The sequence below is a fragment of the Vulpes lagopus genome, chromosome 6, assembly GCF_018345385.1.
Source record: "Vulpes lagopus strain Blue_001 chromosome 6, ASM1834538v1, whole genome shotgun sequence".
NCBI lineage: Eukaryota > Metazoa > Chordata > Mammalia > Carnivora > Canidae > Vulpes > Vulpes lagopus.
The window spans coordinates 69,673,813-69,690,903 of NC_054829.1; the positions used below are offsets into that span (position 1 = coordinate 69,673,813).

Consider the following 17,091-nt stretch of genomic DNA (forward strand, 5'->3'; position numbering starts at 1 on the left):
ATGTGGAAAAAAAAGGAACTGTGCACTACTGTTGGGGATGCAAACCTGTGCAGCCACTGCGGACAACAGTATGGAGGGTGCTTAAGAAATTAAAAATAGAACTACTATATGATCCAGCGACTCCACTACAGGGCATTTACCCAAAGAATATGAAAGCACCAGTTCAAAAGGATATAGGCACCCCTATGTTTATAGCAGCAGTATCTACAAGAGTCAAACTATGGAAGCAGCCCAGGTGTCCATCGATAAAGAAATGGATAAGTAATTATACACGTGAAACTAATTTGACACTGTATGTTAATTATACTGGGATTAAAATTAAAAATAAAAGAAAGAAGATGAAGTTGAGGAGGCAGCAAGGGCACAGGAGGGCCAGGAGGGATTCTAGCAAGCAGAGGGCACTCTGGAGTTCGAGTACCTGAGCACTCAGTACCTGCGTTCTTCCCTGCTAATGCAGAGGCCTGTTTGGGCTCTTGGCTTCTCAGGAGGACGATGGTCAAGACTGAATAGGAGGAAGATCCAGGGATCCCTGGGTGGCGCAGTGGTTTGGCGCCTGCCTTTGGCCGGGGGCGCGATCCTGGAGACCCGGGATCGAGTCCCACGTCGGGCTCCCGGTGGCCTGTTTCTCCCTCTGCCTGTCTCTGCCTCCCTCTCTCTCTCTCTCTCTCTCTGTGACTATCATGAATAAATAAATAAAATCTTAAAAAAAAATTATTAAAAAAAAAAAAAAAAAAAGGAGGAAGATCCAAAGAGGCAGGTAAGGCTCAAGGGCAGCACTGAAGTTTGTCAAACATGCCAGTAGGAAGATCCTTGAGGGTCTAGGCATCTATCTAGGTTTTGATCACGTAGGTGAACCAGGCAAGGCTTCCAAGAGCAGTCTGACAGGAAGGAGTCTGGTCTGGGAGCCCCTCTTCCTCCAATCTGGGGTCCCCTACAGGAAGAGGGGAGCTGGAGGCTGCAACATCAGCTAAATGGTGACTTAGGTCTGGACGTGAGTGGAGAGATTAAGATGACGAGTGGCCTTAAAGAGGAAGAACTTTTAGTTTGGTGGCAAACCCATGGGGTAAGGGCTCAGAGGGGCCAGCTGACCTGGAGCCCTCAAATCTCAGTGAGCAAGTGTGGGTGATGTTGCAGCCTAGGCCAGATGGTCTTCTATGGGGCTTAGGTAGAGCAAGGAAAACAGTTTGGGAGTCCCTCCCATTGAGAGGATAGTACCCCATGTGTTGGGAGAAGAGGTGCCAGGGCCTGGTCTCCCTCAGCACAGGAGGCTCAGCAGCTCTTCCCTCTGATTCTGCCGCCTATTCCAGGCCCCAGTGCTTGTAGCCCAGAATTTGAGGGCAACTTCAAGTTCTCCTGTTCATTTAGAACTCCTGCCCAGAGTCCAACCCTAAGCCTGTTGTAAGGCCCGAATCGGAGGCCTTAGCCAAGAAGAGAAGAGCCCAGATTTTTCCACGTGAGGTTGGTGGCTACAGCAGCTGTAGGCCGTGCTCTTCCGGGTGGCTAACCTCTCCCCTCTCCCCATGCCCAGAACCCACAGAGCCCAGACAGCGTCCTAGCCAGACCTGCCGGTGGAAGAGATGAAAGGGGCCCAAAGAGGTCAGCAGGAAGAGAACCCAAGTACTTCACTCTCACCTTACATCTCTTTCACTTCCCTGTGACCCCTGCTACCTTTTCATCCCAACAAAGCAGATACTGACTCCTCTTTCAAAAAATTTTATTTTAAATCCCTAGTGAACATCTAAGAAGAAAATGTAAAGTGCTTGGCTTTAGGACTGGGGGAAGAGGGAAAGGTCCCCTGAGTTCATACCATTTGGACTTTCCCAGGTCAGTTCCTCAGAAATGAAAGGTGTATCTCAAAAAAAAACAAAAACAAAAAACAAAAAACGGGTATAAAGATCATCCTTGAGTTCTCCACCAGCCGGGTACATGAGCAGTTGAAGGACACAGCTGTCAGAGACAACCACGGAGAACTGTCACTGCGGGAGGCAGGCCAACAGCGTGGAGAATGAGTCTCTTTCAAAGCAGATAGGAGGAAGAGAGAGGAGAGGACGAAGCGGGGTCTCCCAGGCTCTGCAGCAGGGACACAGCGGCTGACTGCTCCTCTGGAGTCTCCTCCAGTAAATGTCGGGCAAAGGCCTGCTCCATCTGTGCCAGAGAAGGTGGGGGAGAGCTTGTCAGGAGCACAGCCAAGAGCAGACACTACCCTAGGTGGTCTTCCCCCCAGGCCCCGTCTCCTGCTGGAACCACCCCAACACACGCCCTCCAGGGGCAGGCTAGCCTACTCTTCCCCTGCCCTGAACTCACCTGCACCGTGATGAGGCTCTTTGGGGTGCGGCTGGGGCCAGGGCTCTCCTCCCAGAAATTCAGTGTCACCTGGAACTCAGGTGGGGGACCCAGGCCCTGGAAGTACCTGACCAGGTCTGATGAAGGAAAAAGGGTTAAGGGCTAGAAGAAAGAGAAGACAGGGGCCACAGGCAGGGAGGGGACCGAGAGGGGCCCACCATGGACAAAGACGGATGGCTGTGGGGCCAGAACTGGAGCCGCAGGGCTGTGAGGCTGCTGCCTTATGCCAGGAGGAACGGTGGCAACTAAGCTGCTACTCCCATGTGCAAACAGCAAAGGGCGCCCCTTCCTCGAATAATACTTTGAGGTAACTGATTTTTATACGACCTGCAAGCTCTCTGCTGGAAAACTTAAGAGTCCTCCTGGCAGCCAGGGCCGCTTGACACAGAGGTGCCCCACTCTGTTGCTGACTCACCCCCCCCCCCCCCAAGGGCACCCACGGCCCTGGAACTCTCCCGTTCTGTGTCCCCTACACTCCTGGCCAGATTTACAGGTGAAGGGAGGCAGAAGTAGAATTCCAGAAGTGGATGGGAGAAGAATGACCAGAGGAGCTGCCTGGAGTGTGGCAGGGCCCGTGAGTAGGTGGAGGGCGTGTGTGGGAGCGTGTGCAGGAGAGGCCCAGCAGGCACACCTCCTGTCACTGCATGCTGCCAGGTGGGGCAGTCCCTGAGATGTGACGTGTGTGCTGAGCTCCACCTAAGCCTCATCTTCCGAGGCCTGGACTAGGGAAGGGTGGCTGCCAGACAGCTGCCGGGGCGGAGCACAGGGCCCCACAGGATGTGCACGGTGCAAGGGCAGGGTGCCACACAGCAGCTGTGATGAGGGATCTACTGGCAGAAACACAGGGTGGTGGCAGAGCCTATCAAGTCCCGGGGCGGGGCTACGAGGAGCCAGGGGCTCAGCTCAGCTGGAACAGCCTCACCTCTGCAGAAGTGGGTGGTTCTGAAGAGCTCCACACACTCATTGCTGGGCAGTAGATGTGGGCCTGGGCCAGGTGGGGCCTGGGGTGCATTCCAGGAGACGGGGATGGGGCAGAGGCGCTGCACGAAGAGGCCCCGGGAGTTGCTGGCTACCAGGACACCCCTCTCGATCTGGCTCAGCAGGCGCTGGGTGGGCTCTGGAGGGTCAGGCTTGGGAAAGACGACCTGCTCCATCCCGCACTGGGAGCCGGAGGGCTCGGCCACGAGGCGGCAGTCCAGGCTCTGCACCTGGGCTTTGCCCACCATGCGCCCACTGTAGATGAAGGTGAGCAGCAGCGAGTAGTCTGTGGACAGAGAACCACCAGCTGCCCCTGTGCTTCACCTGAGGGGTCCGCCTGGTCAGCCCCAGGGCCTGGGGGATGAGGAGGGGCTCCTTGAGAACCCCACATCCTCATTTTGCTGATGAGAAACGTGAGGTCCAGCGAGAGAAGCCAAGGGAGGACAGGGGTAGCAGCTTCATCTTCTGAGGCCAGGGGCCACCTCCTCATCTGCCCCATCGCCACCCTCACCAGCCTAGGCGCCTCCTGCCAGACTTTCCCATCACCCAGGGCTTCACAGTTTAGGTCCCAGAGCCTGGGTCTCTGCTTGACCCCCAGGAATTAATGTCTCAAAGTGGATTTCCTGGGAACAGAGTGTAGAGAGGGTATTTTTGAGAATTGAGCTGTGTTTGGAGTCTGGAGTCTGGCCAGGTATCCTGCCTAGAAACCAGTGCCTCTGTCTGGGCAAGGTGGGCCCGGGCTGCTATGAGCCCTGCCAGACACAATGATGCATGCATGTCCGCAGGGAGACAGGCGGGGGGACAGGGCGCAGGGATGAGTCAGAAACGCCACGCACCTGAGCCCGGAGGGGGCAGAAGCTCCAGTGACACCTGATCTCCTTGGAAAGGGGCTTCAACGGTACCTGTGCCTAGAAGGGAAGCAGCGGTGCATCGCTCAGAGTAGGACTGGGGACTCCAAGGGCCAGAGGGTGCGGTGTGGGGGGACAAACAGAGGCGGGGGAGGTGGTACCTTCCTGGGGCTCAGGGCTGCTGTTGCTGCTACTCCCAAAGTTTGAACGGCTCGTTCCCCCATTGGCCCCCACCTCCTCCTGCAGACACAGGATCTATGGTTGGCCCACCTCTCCCCTAGTTATGGTCCCTGCCCTCAGGCGCCCCACCCCCCACCCCGTTCCTACCCTTGCTCTTACATTTCTGAAGGGGTCCGCAAGCAAGGAGGGACTGGGCGCACCATTCTTTGCGGTCCCCTCATCCTCCTCCCTTTCGGAGGACACAGAGCTGTGATGTCGCTTTGATGGTGATTTCTGGGTCCCAGGCTGGGCTGTGGAATATTGTGGAAGGGGAGAAATGGCAGAGCCTTAAGTGGGGACAGAGGGTAGGACAGGAGGCCGTGGAAGGATGGGCAGGACCAGGAAGGAGAAGCCAGCAGAGCTTGCCAAGGACAGTGATGGGGCAGAGGTCCCAGCAAGGGGCTGCAGAGAGGCAGGTCTGCTGCTGCTAGGAGGGGTGGGGCAAGGGGACACCCACCGGGGAGGGTCCCGGAGGGCAGCAGCCGGTACACCTTGTAGGGCTCAGCTCCGTCCCTGTGGCCGTTCTCAGGCACCTCCTCAAATTCAGGACTCTTGTTGAGCGCACAGCGCAGCCGAGTCTTCCAGATAGCCGGGCCTTCCATGTCCCCTTCCTTATACTTCCCCTTAAATATGGCCCACGCCTTCAAAACACAGGAAGTCAAGCAGAGACAGCATGTTACACACCCCGGCTGACCCCCTACTCGCACCAGCTTCACCAGGCAGACGGGCCACCCGAGCATCTGCACAGAAGGGCCAGCGCTCAGGTTTATGCTCCGCTACTGCCCTCTTGAAATCCTTCACAATGTTGGCATTTTCACCATGCACGGGATGTGATGATCACGCAGCTAGTTCTACCCTCCCATCTCCCCTTTATCTGAAACCCAGGCAGACACAAGTCCTTGGGGGTGAGAGCTTCAGTGTATACTCCACCCCTCCTTCGGAGGCTTCAGTTTCCGCGCTGTCACCTTGAAGAAGGCGGCATCCTGGTCCTCACGGAAGTCCTGTTTGCCCGCATGCTTCCAGGGGATCCGGAACATGGTCTTGGCTGCGTCGTCCCAGCACACCCCCGGGAACTGCCCGCTCTCCACCTGCTCCACCACCCAGTTCCGCAGCTTTCGGGTGGAGCGTGCCCTGCCTGAAGCCATCCTAGGGACAAGAGTGGCAGGTGGCATCAGTGGGACTGATGCTTTGGGAGGGGATGTCTGCCAAGATCCTTACCACCGGGGTTGGATTCTGGCAAGGGACCCCGGAATCCCATCTATCTTTTGCCTGTAGACCTTTCTCAAAAATTCTGAGGCCGAATGGTGAGGTTTGTCCCTTCACTAGTAATGACAAACAAAACAAAACAACAAAAGACACATCCCTTTTAACCTCCCAGGCTGTGACATCTGGGAGGAAACTCTACACACTGGTACTAGTTTTAAGACTTTCTGGGAAATCTGTTGTGTGGCAGAGAACTCTCTTGGTGTGGCTCGTGGGGACTGGCCCGGTCTCTAGCCCAAGCATCTGCAGTGGCAGTATCTGCTTTTAGATGCCTGCCTCAATGGTCCCTCACCCACTCCCCCCCCAACAACCTGGTCCTTGACCCCCACCCTTCCCCTATAGGTAGGTGGGGCAGGGCTGCGGCGGAAGTGGGCAGGGCCAGAAGGCAGGAAAACAAACGGGCAGCCAGAGCTGGGCCTCTGAACAATCTAGCAGCAGGGCTTTCTGCCCTTTACTTCTAGGGCTGGGGCCCCTGACCCCTGGTCAGCCTCTCACTCAGGCAAACTCCCCCCCCCCCCCGCCCCCAGCTCACAGGCCATCTGTAGATTCCTGTTTCACAGAGGGGCCCCAGGAGACCCCACTCCCAACTCTAATCCGGACGGGCCTTCCAGCTCTAGACCCGGGCTGACCTCCACTCTCGGCCGGTCTTACCTGCGCGGCCAGCTGGCTGTCCCAAGATGCAAGCGGCCCTCGGCCCGGCACCCTCCAGATCTCTCCGCCCCTTCCTACAGTCCCCACCCTAAGTTTCAGTTCTCCAGGCGCGGCCGCTTCTCAGAAATCACGTGGTCCGAGCTGCAGGGCAACCGCGCGCCACCAGGGGGCGGCAGCATCCGAGGGCCCCCACCGCTCCCGTAGACCCCCCCTGATTGCCAGCCGCTGCCGCTTCCCAGGGAGGCCAGGATTCTGGAGTCTGGCGGGAGGCCTCTGGCTAGCCTCTACCACCCGTGCATCTGTGTTTACCCCCTCGTGCCTGCCTGGTGCCTGGCAGGTGACCTCAAATATCAGCTGGATTCCATGAAGTAACAAAGGACGCTGGGGAGGAGAAAGCCCAGGTCGGGTGGGGGGCTGGGGCCAGCCTCCTTGGCCATCCACGGTGTCAATTCCTTCCTGGCAGAGTCCAAGGAGGGTCCTGTGGTGGGCTGCAGGCGGCCCTTTCAACAAAGCTCTCTGTTCACCCCCTTTCCCTGGTGCCCCAGATGGTGGGGCAGAAGAAGGACCACCAAAAAGCCTGGGCAAGGAGATGCCTCTTTATTGGTGCTGGAGCTGTTCCTGAGGAGGTTCGGCCTTGAGACACTCATGAGGATCCTTGCCCCCCTCTCCCCCACTACTTCCTCCTGCGAGGGATACTCTGTCCCAAGGGCACCTCTTCCATCAGCTTCTGCAGGAGGAGAGAGAAAATGATAACACTGGAAGCCTAGAGCTCAGATGCAGGCTGGACAGGAGACTTGTAGAGTGTGGGTCAAAGGCGAGGCTGGGGGGAGGGAGGCTGTACCTGTAACAAGCGGGCATGGTAGGCAGGGGCATCCTCCCCTGCCACTGGCTGAGGGCGCACGTGCAGGTAGCGCTCAGCAGCCGTCTCCAGCTCCTCCACCTCATATAGGGTGGCTGGGTCCAGTGAGTGCGCGTTGATGAGGCTCACAAGATACTCTTTGTAGTGTGCCCTGCAGAGATGACAGGGTGGAGTATTTGTTCTTCTGTTTGGCTAATATATATATATATATATATATATATATATATATATATATTTATTTATTTATTTATTTATTTATTATTTTTATTCATGAGAGATGCAGAGAGAGAGAGGCAGAGACACAGGCAGAGGGAGAAGCAGGCTCCATGCAAGGAGCCCAATGGGGGACTCGATCCCGGAACTTATTAACCAAGTGTGCCCCACACCTTGCTGGGCACTGGTGTACTCAGACAAACAGGACCGGGGACTCTTGCCACTTGTAGTGGTGGGTACTATCTCCCTGTGTGCACTGCTGGCTACTACCTAGCCACGCCCTTGCCCAGAGAGCCCCCCTCTCACTTCCCCTGCAGGACCTACTACAGCCAGAGATCCCCTTGACTACCCAGGTGTATCCCCTTGCCCCCAACTCCATGCCGTGCCTGACACTCACTGGCAGAGGCCAGCATGGCCAGCTGGAGTCTCCTTGCCACAAGCTTCATCCCGGAACCCATTAGGGACTTCCTTCTGCTCCATCACTCGGCAGCCACCTAAGGATAAGGGAAGGAAGGGATCCTTGTATTGGGAGGAGGTGACTGACCACAAAGCCCCCAGAGAAGAGGGGTATGAGGCATGGGAGACAGCCTCCAGGGAGGGGACTGCTCTAATGGTGTTGGGGTCGGAGAGGAGTGGGTACTTAGAGACACCATCATGGGAGGCCCTGCTTTTATCCAAGCTTGGTTTTGGTCCATAATCATGTACCCTCTTTTTTTATTGTCACATACTCTCAAGACAACTCTGGACTATGATCCTTTGTGCCTGGTTAGCTCATGCTGTTAAGGCCTTATCTTATGGTAATAAGGGGTGGGGTAGATTAGAACCATATGTAACATCTTTCTGTTGCCCTCATGGAATCTAAAACAGTGCAACTCCTGAGTCTCATTAAATATTCCTTGAGTTAACTAATGAATCATTATCCTTTGGAAATGGGAGAAGAAAATCAGGATTAAGTGCCAAGTGCTTTAATATGGCCTCAAGTAAACAGCCGAGCTACAAAGTAGGGGTCTTACTCCCACGTCACAGATGGAGAAACCAGACCCAGTGAAATTAACCTGCCAAGAAGCCACAAGTGGGCACAGGCCAAGCTCTGAGCATGGACCCAAGCCTCCCCTTTACCCACAACACAGTGGGAGCTCGCCCTCACCCCTTCTCTGAGGCCTGTTCAGACACTCACCGCCAGGAACTGCCCGGGCCCCTGCTGGGGGTTCTGTGTTGAACATGACATTATTGTCCTGAGGAGGGGCAGATGGATGGGCGTTAGGTTCCCCTTGATGCCAGCCTACTGAATTGCCCAGCCCAGAGCCTTCCCTTTCTTGCCACCCTGTGCCTGGCCTTCTACCCTGGGCAATCTGCAAACCCAGCGTGGCTGGCCACCCCTGACCTGTAGCAGCTTCTGGAGCCGGAGAGCAGTCCAGTCCCGCAGGTAAAAGAGGCAGTCTCGTGGGTGGTGGCCATGCAGGGACTTTTTCACCCTGCAGTTAGGGTCTGGACATTTCTGGCGGAAACCCATATGGGAGAGGGGAAGTTGGAGACGGTTGGGGTCCTGGCTTCTCAGAACCCCTGTATGAGGGGTGTAGGGAAGAGGGGGGAAGATGGAGACATTGGAGGCAAGCAGGCAAGCAGAAGGGGAGAGGGAACAGAGAGAGGTGCTTTACACCCCCACTGGCCTCCCCTTTTCTTCCCCTAGGCTACTCCTTAGTGCCTTTGCCCCTCACACCCAATGGCAGCATCCCTCCCCTGCCCCCAATCCCTTCCATCCCTCTCCTCCAGGCTCACATTCTTGGCGTAAAAGGCATTGTAGCAGCCGCTGCAGAACTGGTGGCGGCACTGGGTGCAGTGAAAGTGCATGCAGCCTCCTCGGGCCAGTGCATACGAGAACTTGCACTTGGGGCAGTCTGTAAGGAACAGCAGGTCAGGGCTGGTGCTGCCACTGCTCCTGAAGGCCTTTGGGAAGAGAGCCTCTGGCAGTAACAAATGACTGGGCAGACAGGCCCAGTGGCACATCCTTACCAATGCCATTCTCCTGAAGATACAGGGCTAGGCCCTGGGCCTGGTATTCAGGGTCATTGTTGCGTTTCCAGTTCTGGAAATCCTCGCAGCTCCGGCCTCGGTGCTGCTCCTCCCACTGCAGGAGGGAAGGCAAGCTTCGCATGAAAGCTCCACCCTGAGCCCTTCCCAAGGACCCCGCCTCTCATACCTTGTGGGCCCTGACTTTACTTTACTGTCATTCACTGTTTGCTCCAGTCTTAAACTGAGGGGCCAGGCTTGGTTCTTTCACCTCTTTGTACTAGCACACATTCACCGGCAGGTTGTCTTTCCACCCCCCTAAACCTACCTCAGCCCTGTCCCCTTTTCCTTCATCCCTGCTGTGGCCACCCTACTCCAGGTCAGGTCTTGCCTCGGTTACTGGTGTCTCTACCTCCACTCCTGCTCGCCTGTGGCCATAGTGCCTTGGAGAGCATAAGGCAGGCAGCTTCAACAGTATGGGCAGTGTTCTAGATCTGAGATTTAGTGATAGGGTCTTGGGTGGTCATTTTATTATTGTGTTTTATAACACAGATGTAACTTTTTGGCATTAGAAGTTAAACTTTTTAGAATATGTGCCGTCAAAGTGAGCAATCAAATGGCAAACTTTTTATTTTATTTTTTATTTTTTTAAATGGCAAACTTTTTAAAAGGCAAATGAGATACTATCACCCCTTGGTTAGTCTTAGAATAAAAGGCAAATACCTGCCTCACTTGGCCTCACGGTCTTTCCTGATCTGGCAGCTAGCTCCTCTCCAACCGCCTGCCGCTCTCACCCTTGCTCTTGGGGCTCCAGCCACACAACACTTTTTCTGACTTTGGACTTTCCATGTGTTGTTCTTTCTGTCCCAAATATCCTTTGCATAGTTGGCTTCTTCTTAACTTTCAGGCCTGAGCTTAAATTAAACCGTTTTAGAGAAGACTTGTCTGACCTTTCCATCCTAAGTATGTGTATTCTGTTATTCCTAATCTCAGATTCCTGTTTTCACTATAGAACTTATGCTATGTGTACTCAGGCTCTCTCTCTCCCTCACTGCCTTTCTTGCCTTCCTTCCCCACTCTTCCTCCTCACCTTACCTTTCACCCTCCCTCCCTCCTTTCCTGACTACTCTGTGAGCTCTTTGACCCCAGAGCTCACATCTGTTCCATGCTTCAGCATACCCCGAGTCTTGACCGGATACCTGTCAGTAGCTTAGCAAGTTACTCTGAAAGGATGAATGGGCCTCACCTGGCGCTTACAGCGCACACAGAAGGTCTGGTGACACTGGGGACATGTTGCCTCCAGCTGCTCCCGTTCATATATGAAGCCAAAGGAGCACTGTGGGTACAAGAGTATAAAGCTACTTGAGGCCTGATCTGGCACCCTGCCCTCCTCCCTGCCCCCTCCAGTCAGCTCCCCTGGGCAGGCCACTTACTTGGGCACACCACAAGAATTTGGGGTCCCGCATGAGCACACCCTCAGTGAGCTTCTTGTGAAACAGTGCATAGGCATCTGGCTCCAGGCTCTCCCGAAGCTGGGGACAGGATGCAGAAGTGGTGGGTGGGCAGGGTTCAAAGCCAGGGCACCCTGAGTCTTAGGGACTGCAGTACCTGGATGTCAAGTGTAGAAAAGTAGCTGAGCAACTGCGTGTCATCGGTGAGGTCAGGGCGGCCACAGGCGGGGCACACCATGTCTGTGATGTGTTTCTCCTTCAGGGCGATGGTGAAGTGCTGGCGGAAGCAGTCGGGACAGATGGTGCACTCACAGGAAGTCAGGGCCTGCATCTGTAGGAGGAGGCAGGGGCAGGAGGGGGTCTGAAGCCACAGCTGCCAGCAGTGGGGAAGGGGCAGTAGCCAGGTGTCTACTGGAAACCAGGGTCTGATTAACAACTGGCCAATGTGGCAACCTCTAATAAGTGCCTAGCAGGCAATCTGAATGTCTGAAAACTGTGATGGAAGAAAACAGACAATCCTGAGGCCTCAAGGAAATAGAAGAGTGCCCTCCAGAGGCACTCATGTTAATGGAAAGCAAACAAACAATATGTCTGAATGGACAAAACTAGAGATGGAGAACAGACTGGTTGTTGTCAGGTGACAGGAAGAAGGGAAGAAAGCTGCAGCCATAGAGGGATTGTACAAGAGGGTTACTTTAACGGTGGTGGAACAATCTGTATCTTGGTGGTGACATGAACCTATAAGCAGAATAAAAATGGCACAGAGCAGGATCTCTGGGTGGCTCAGCGGTTTGGCGCCTGCCTTCGGCCTGGGGCGTGATCCTAGGGTCTCTGGGAAAAAAAAATCTTTAAAGATTTTATTTATTTAATCATGAAAGACACAGAGAGAAGCAGAGGCACAGGCAGAGGGAGAAGCAGGCTCCATGCAGGGAGCCCGATGTGGGACTCGACCCCGGGTCTCCAGGATCACGCCCTGGGCCGAAGGAGGCGCTAAACTGCTGAGCCACCCAGGCTGCCCGCTTGAAAATAATTTTGGAAAAAGAAAAAAAAGAAAAGAATTTTGCGTGTGTAGATGGAATAAAGATTGGTGACATATTGATAACTGCAGAAGCATGGTGATGAATACACTGGGGGGGCATGGAGGAAGAAATCCTACATTTTGTGTTTGAAATGCTTCATGGGGGGATCCCTGGGAGGCGCAGCGGTTTGGCGCCTGCCTTTGGCCCAGGGCGCGATCCTGGAGACCCGGGATCGAATCCCACATCGGGCTCCCGGTGCATGGAGCCTGCTTCTCCCTCTGCCTATGTCTCTGCCTCTCTCTCTCTCTCTCTGTGATATCATAAATAAATAAAAATTTAAAAAAAAATTGTACAGGTAAAAAAAAAAAAAAGAAATGCTTCATGGTGGCACAGTAAAAATAATGGTGGCCAGGGACACCTGGGTGGCTCAGCAGTTGAGCATCTGCCTTTGGCTCAGGTCATTATCCCGGGGTCCTGGGATCAAGTCCCACATTGGGCTCCCCGCAGGGAGCCTACTTCTCCCTCTGCCTGTGTCTCTGCCTCTCTATGTCTCTCATGAATAAATAAAGCCCCTAAAAAAAATAATAGTGGGGGCCAGGAGGTGGTTTATTCCTGCCCCTCCCTTCCTAGATGCCATCAGGAGCACATGGGCAACTGCAGAGTAGAAGACAGGGCCAGAGACAGGGGCTGACATGGAGCAGGGTGCAAAGGGAACAGTGTCATTCTAAGGCCAGACACAGTAGGGATGGATGTGCTTACCCGGTTGCGGGGCAGGGCCCAGCCGCACACAGCACACTCCTGGGCAAGCAAGCGGCGCAGGAAGGCCCGGTCCTGGCTGTGCCTCACTGCTTCCACCACATCTCCCAGCTCATAATTCCTGGGTGTCTCCTGCAGCAGTGACAGTGCCAGCTCTGCTCGGCCCCAGCTGGGGAGGGTGTAGACTGCCAAAAGCCGTCTGACCAGACTCTACAATGTGATTCGAGTACAGGGGGAAGAAGTGGCTGTCAGACCCCAAGAATCCTACCCTCACCCTTCCCCCTGCTCTTCCAAGTGGATTCTCCTCCTAGTACCTGCTTATCTGGCCCATCCCAGGAAGGAGTGGGATCAAGGCCCTTGTCCCAGAGGCGCTGATGGAAGGGCTCTAGGCGCTGGCGCTGTAGTTCTGTCAGGGCCCGTGCCACATCACCACCATGTTGGAACAATGCTTGAAGAGACCCCTCCTCGGGCCCAAAGCCCAGGGACCGGAGTTCCTGCACCTGCGAGTTGTGGGTAGAGAGGAGTGAAGAGGGAGATGGCAAGGAAAAGAGTGTGAGAGGTTCTGAGACCCATAGTCCTCAACCCTGTCCACCCTCCTGCCAGCACAGCGGGTACCTTCCTCCGCCGGGCCCTCACACACTCTTCCACAGCTTCATCAAGATTGCCATGACGGTCCAGCCAGGCTTTCCGGGCCTCCTGACAGGAAAAGGCACCCAGCCCCGGGTCTTGCTGTCCTGCCAGCTCGGCCACCATTTCCAGCACGTAGGGCAGCTCCGAGCGCAACCATTGCAGGGGCACCTCAGTGCCTGAGTACTGTAGAGCTGAGAAGACCTCCTCTGGACAGGCACCTGCAGCTTCCCCTTCCTAAGGCACAGTCCCACCCAGACAGATGGCCCATCAGGAAGGACATCCTCCAGCCACCCTCAGCCCGAACCACAATGCTGACAGCGATCATGTCAGCAGTACATGGTATGATATTTGTCATGTGAGAAGTGTTCAGTAAGAGGCAGCTGCTGCTAACAACAGCAAGTTTTGCAAGAACTTGTATTAATCCATTGTAGCTTTTCCCTTCCCGTACTAGCTCAACCCTACCTCATTCCAGGCCTAAATCCTCACCCGGATCTTCATCACTAGTTGGAGACCTTCCTCCCGCATCTTGTCCTGGCGCTGCTTCTCAGGGTCCCCACAGTAACCGGGCAGGGGGGCACTGAGGCATCGTGGAGGCCGTGGCTCAGGAAGTCGCTCTTCCAAAGAGCTGGCATGGAGCTGGGGGGCCTGCTGTACCAGGATGGGGCTGCTGGTCCGGTTGCACATAGCACACACCCAGCCAGGGCCCGAGTTGCAGAAGGTACAGTGAATACAGTACCAGACTGGAGGCTGGGCAGAGGAGAGCAAAGTATCCCCCTGCTGGGAAGGCAAAAAGTATTACCCAATTGAAGGCTGGCTGAGGCCCAAATGTAGGGAGCTGGGGGGAAAGACACAGAGGAACTCAAGAAAACAGGAGAGGAGGAAATAGAGAATGGCCTGGGTGGTGACAGGTGCAACGAAAGAGCTGGAAGGAGTAGGTTACCTGAAGGGGCTGCAGGCAAATGCCAGTATCCCGAGAATCCACCACCAAGCTAGGAGGCTGAGCCAGCCGAGGTCGCTCACAGATGGCACACAGCACAGCTGCTGCCTCATTCTCAAAGGTGCAGCTCTGGCAGGCCCAGCGACCCCGTGCAAGCTCAGGTTCTAGGCCCCCAGTTCCTTGGGAACCCTCAATCCCCAGCCCCAACCCCTTACAGCCTCGGGGCCGATCACAGGCCACACAGAGCACTGCCCAAGATTCATTTAACATGGCACAGGCAGCACAGTGCCAGGGCAGACGGGCATTTGCAGGATCAGGGGAAGCTTTCAGGGGAAGCACAAGAGAGCTGTCTCCCAGGGCCAGCAGGGATGCTGACTGAGGCCGCAGTGGAGCTAAGGCAGGTAAGCTGTAATGAAAAAGCAGAGGTGGTCTGCTGAGGGGCCCTGGTGCCTCGGTCCCTCTTTCCCGGGCATCCCTCGTTCTCTGTGGGACAACACAGACCCTGTCCCTTGCACATGCTGTTTTGTCTGGAACACTCCATACCCATAGCCTATTCAACACTTAAATTATAACTTAAAGCTCATATCTTGCTGATGGATATTCCTAACTTGGGGCCTGACCCATACTAGGTGCTTAGAAATCCTACTGATTGAGCTAGTCTTTTAGGCTAGGTTCCTCCTCTTCCTATCTTATTTGCACAACATAATAACCTATCTTGCTGTGACTGCTACTTGCTTGATATGTACCTCTGTGACCTCTTGGAGGGCAGTAACTGGCTGCTTGCCTTCTATTAAAGTCTTTAACGTAGAAACTGACGTATAGTAGATATGTATGTAACTCTTAAATTCTCTCAATTTCACTCCTATCCAGAAGAGAAGATCTCTCACCTGGGAGTCAGGTGGGTGGTTTGGGAGCCCCCCGGCAGGGTCTGACGGAGGTGATGGGCGCGGGACGGGTGTCCATGGAATAGGCGATCACAAGCTGGGCACAAGGCCTGTTTACAGGTTGAACAGTGCAGTGTGCCTGGGGCAGAACCACAGAGGAAGCAGGGACCAGGAGTGGAGCCTGGAGAATAGGAGAAAGAAAAACTGAACATCTTTCTGAAAAAGACCAAGTAACATCTGAATTTGCTGTGAAAGGGAACAAATCAGACTACTTTTCAACATATCCAGACCCAAGGAAACAATTTTAATCTCTTTTAAAGGGCAAAGAAGATAAACAGAGGAGGGCCTCAAATTTCCATCAGTATAGTCTATTAGAAACCGCTCCAACCCCCCTTCATAGGACAAACGATACCTGGGGCAGAGGGTGTGGTGAGGGGGCCAGGAGCAATCTCTCTCAGTAAGGGGGCAAACTCTGAGAGCTGCAGTATCTGAGAAAAAAAAGGGCAGGGCAACCGTGTGTCCCAAAACCCCTTTCCCCTTTGGTCATAAGGTCTTAAAGCCCCATCTCTACCTTCCTTACATCATCCTCAACCTTGTCTTCCAGCAGCTGCTCCAGTGCTTGTTGTCTTGGGTGAGTATTCTGCAAACAAGGTATGAAGCATTCCTACCTGGAACCCTAGGACAAGGCCCTCCCTCAAAGCCCTGGTCTCTCAACATCCACAGGAAGAAGAGTATGGGGAGTTCCCAGGTTGCTATGGGGACTATGTCCATGGTTCAGCAGCATGAAGGGCCCCAGACTGCCTCTGGGAGTGAGGGTGGGCTCCCCAGATCTGGTATTTAAGTCCTCAGGATTAGAGACACTTCAACATCTCACCTGTAACAGCAGGCTGAGCTCTGTCCGAAGCAGCAGTACTTCTAGTGTGACTGTAGCTACTTGGTGCTCATCTGGCTCCTCCTGCCCCTCAGGGAAACTCAACCCATCTGGCTGCTCCTCTGTGTAGCCATACAATCGCAGAACGTCCCGGCCCCCCTACCGCATATTCAAACCAGTCACCCACCAAGCCCCCTTCTCAAAAGGGCTGGACCCCTCCCCATTAAGCGCAGCCTCAGGCTCTTTCTAACCAACCCCCTAGCCCAGGCCACGTCCCCTTCTCCCATAAGTGGCCCAGGGGCTTCACCTGCACAGCATCCACCGTACTGCGAAAGACAGGGTTATTAAACTTGACCCCGCGCCAATACCGGGGCCGCTGAGGGCTGAGAAGGTTGCGGCCATATTTCTCCAGGATGTTCAGGGCCGTGGACAGGGTGTTGAGGTAGTTTCGGGGCTGGGAGCAGTCAGAGAGCGGAGAGCTGTGAGTCCCACCCTGGGCGCAGGTCCCCTGTCCTCCTCCCGAGAGGGGCCGGGCCTCACCTCCCCATGAGCATTGCAGCGGACCAGGCGTGCGGCGTCCAGCTGCAGGTAGCGGGCTGCTGGCGGCAGGGATGTGACCAATAGCGGCCGGAGCTGCTCTACGGAAAACACCTGCCCGGAATCCTTCCTCAGGGCGCTCGACAGCTCCTCGCGGGCCGCCAGGAAGGCCCGCTCCTCCTCCCCCGGCATCCTGAGGCCGGAGTCAGCCCCAGCCGCGCCGCCCGCCGGGACCTGGCGCGGGCTGCGCGCGGCTTGGACGCCACCCCTCCCGCCCGGTGTCCGGCTCCGCGGCCCGACTCGGTCGGCAAAGCCGCCCCAGGTCACCCAGGCCACGGTCACTCCTCGGCCCCGGGCCCTGCGCCAGGGTTAGCCGGGAACAGGAAGTACTAACAGAGAGGGCGGGATTGCGACCTAGTTTCAGGGGAAGGGGAGGGCTTTAGGGTTGGGACAGGGCGGGGGTCAGGAAGCGAGGGGGCGTGGCCAAGAGGGGAGCCAGGGCCCAGCCAATGAGAAGGGCAAGTGGTCCCTGGCTCCGCCCCCAGAGCGCCTGGGCCTTGAACGCGGAACTAGCGCTTCCCCGCCTTGGTGCCCGGCGGCCCTAGGCGCGGGGTCCCCTCGT

At 55.5% G+C, this 17,091-nt stretch overlaps 2 protein-coding genes across 6 annotated transcripts; both read right to left on the reverse strand.

The window, feature by feature from the left end:
- Nucleotides 1–1,697: 1,697 nt before the first annotated feature.
- IRF9 (interferon regulatory factor 9) lies at nt 1,698–6,728 on the reverse strand. The gene is given in 10 exon segments (XM_041759013.1): nt 1,698–2,057; nt 2,059–2,145; nt 2,305–2,420; nt 3,266–3,607; nt 4,158–4,229; nt 4,331–4,409; nt 4,509–4,639; nt 4,846–5,029; nt 5,354–5,534; nt 6,303–6,728. Coding segments are annotated over 9 exon segments (1,275 nt in total). The 5' UTR covers nt 5,534; nt 6,303–6,728; the 3' UTR covers nt 1,698–1,973.
- Nucleotides 6,729–6,878: 150 nt separating this feature from the next.
- Nucleotides 6,879–17,030, reverse strand: RNF31 (ring finger protein 31). 5 transcript variants are annotated; one of them, XM_041759009.1, is made up of 21 exons: nt 16,473–17,030; nt 16,240–16,386; nt 15,936–16,091; nt 15,642–15,701; nt 15,474–15,549; nt 15,065–15,242; nt 14,181–14,583; nt 13,727–14,017; nt 13,226–13,474; nt 12,925–13,110; nt 12,614–12,820; nt 10,993–11,166; nt 10,818–10,916; nt 10,631–10,720; nt 9,388–9,502; nt 9,154–9,272; nt 8,759–8,872; nt 8,552–8,609; nt 7,772–7,868; nt 7,144–7,312; nt 6,879–7,029 (listed from the first exon to the last, which is right to left on the reverse strand). In XM_041759009.1, the coding sequence occupies exons 1-21, from the start codon at nt 16,659–16,661 to the stop codon at nt 6,976–6,978; spliced, it is 3,231 nt and encodes a 1,076-aa protein (XP_041614943.1). In that variant the 5' UTR covers nt 16,662–17,030; the 3' UTR covers nt 6,879–6,975. The 5 variants fall into 5 exon arrangements, with proteins under 5 accessions (XP_041614943.1, XP_041614942.1, XP_041614941.1 ...); XM_041759008.1 differs by having other exon boundaries at nt 13,727–14,014; nt 15,633–15,701; XM_041759007.1 differs by having other exon boundaries at nt 15,633–15,701.
- Nucleotides 17,031–17,091: the final 61 nt, after the last annotated feature.

Coding starts and splice junctions, on each gene's coding strand:
- RNF31 (XM_041759007.1), bottom strand. CDS start 16,661: ATGCCGGGGGAGGAGGAGCGGGCCTTCCTGGCGGCCCGCGAGGAGCTG. Junction 16,092..16,239: donor GTACGGTGGATGCTGTGCAG/GTGAAGCCCCTG, acceptor AATATGCGGTAG/GGGGGCCGGGACGTTCTGCG. Junction 10,721..10,817: donor AATTCTTGTGGTGTGCCCAA/GTAAGTGGCCTG, acceptor TTGTACCCACAG/TGCTCCTTTGGCTTCATATA.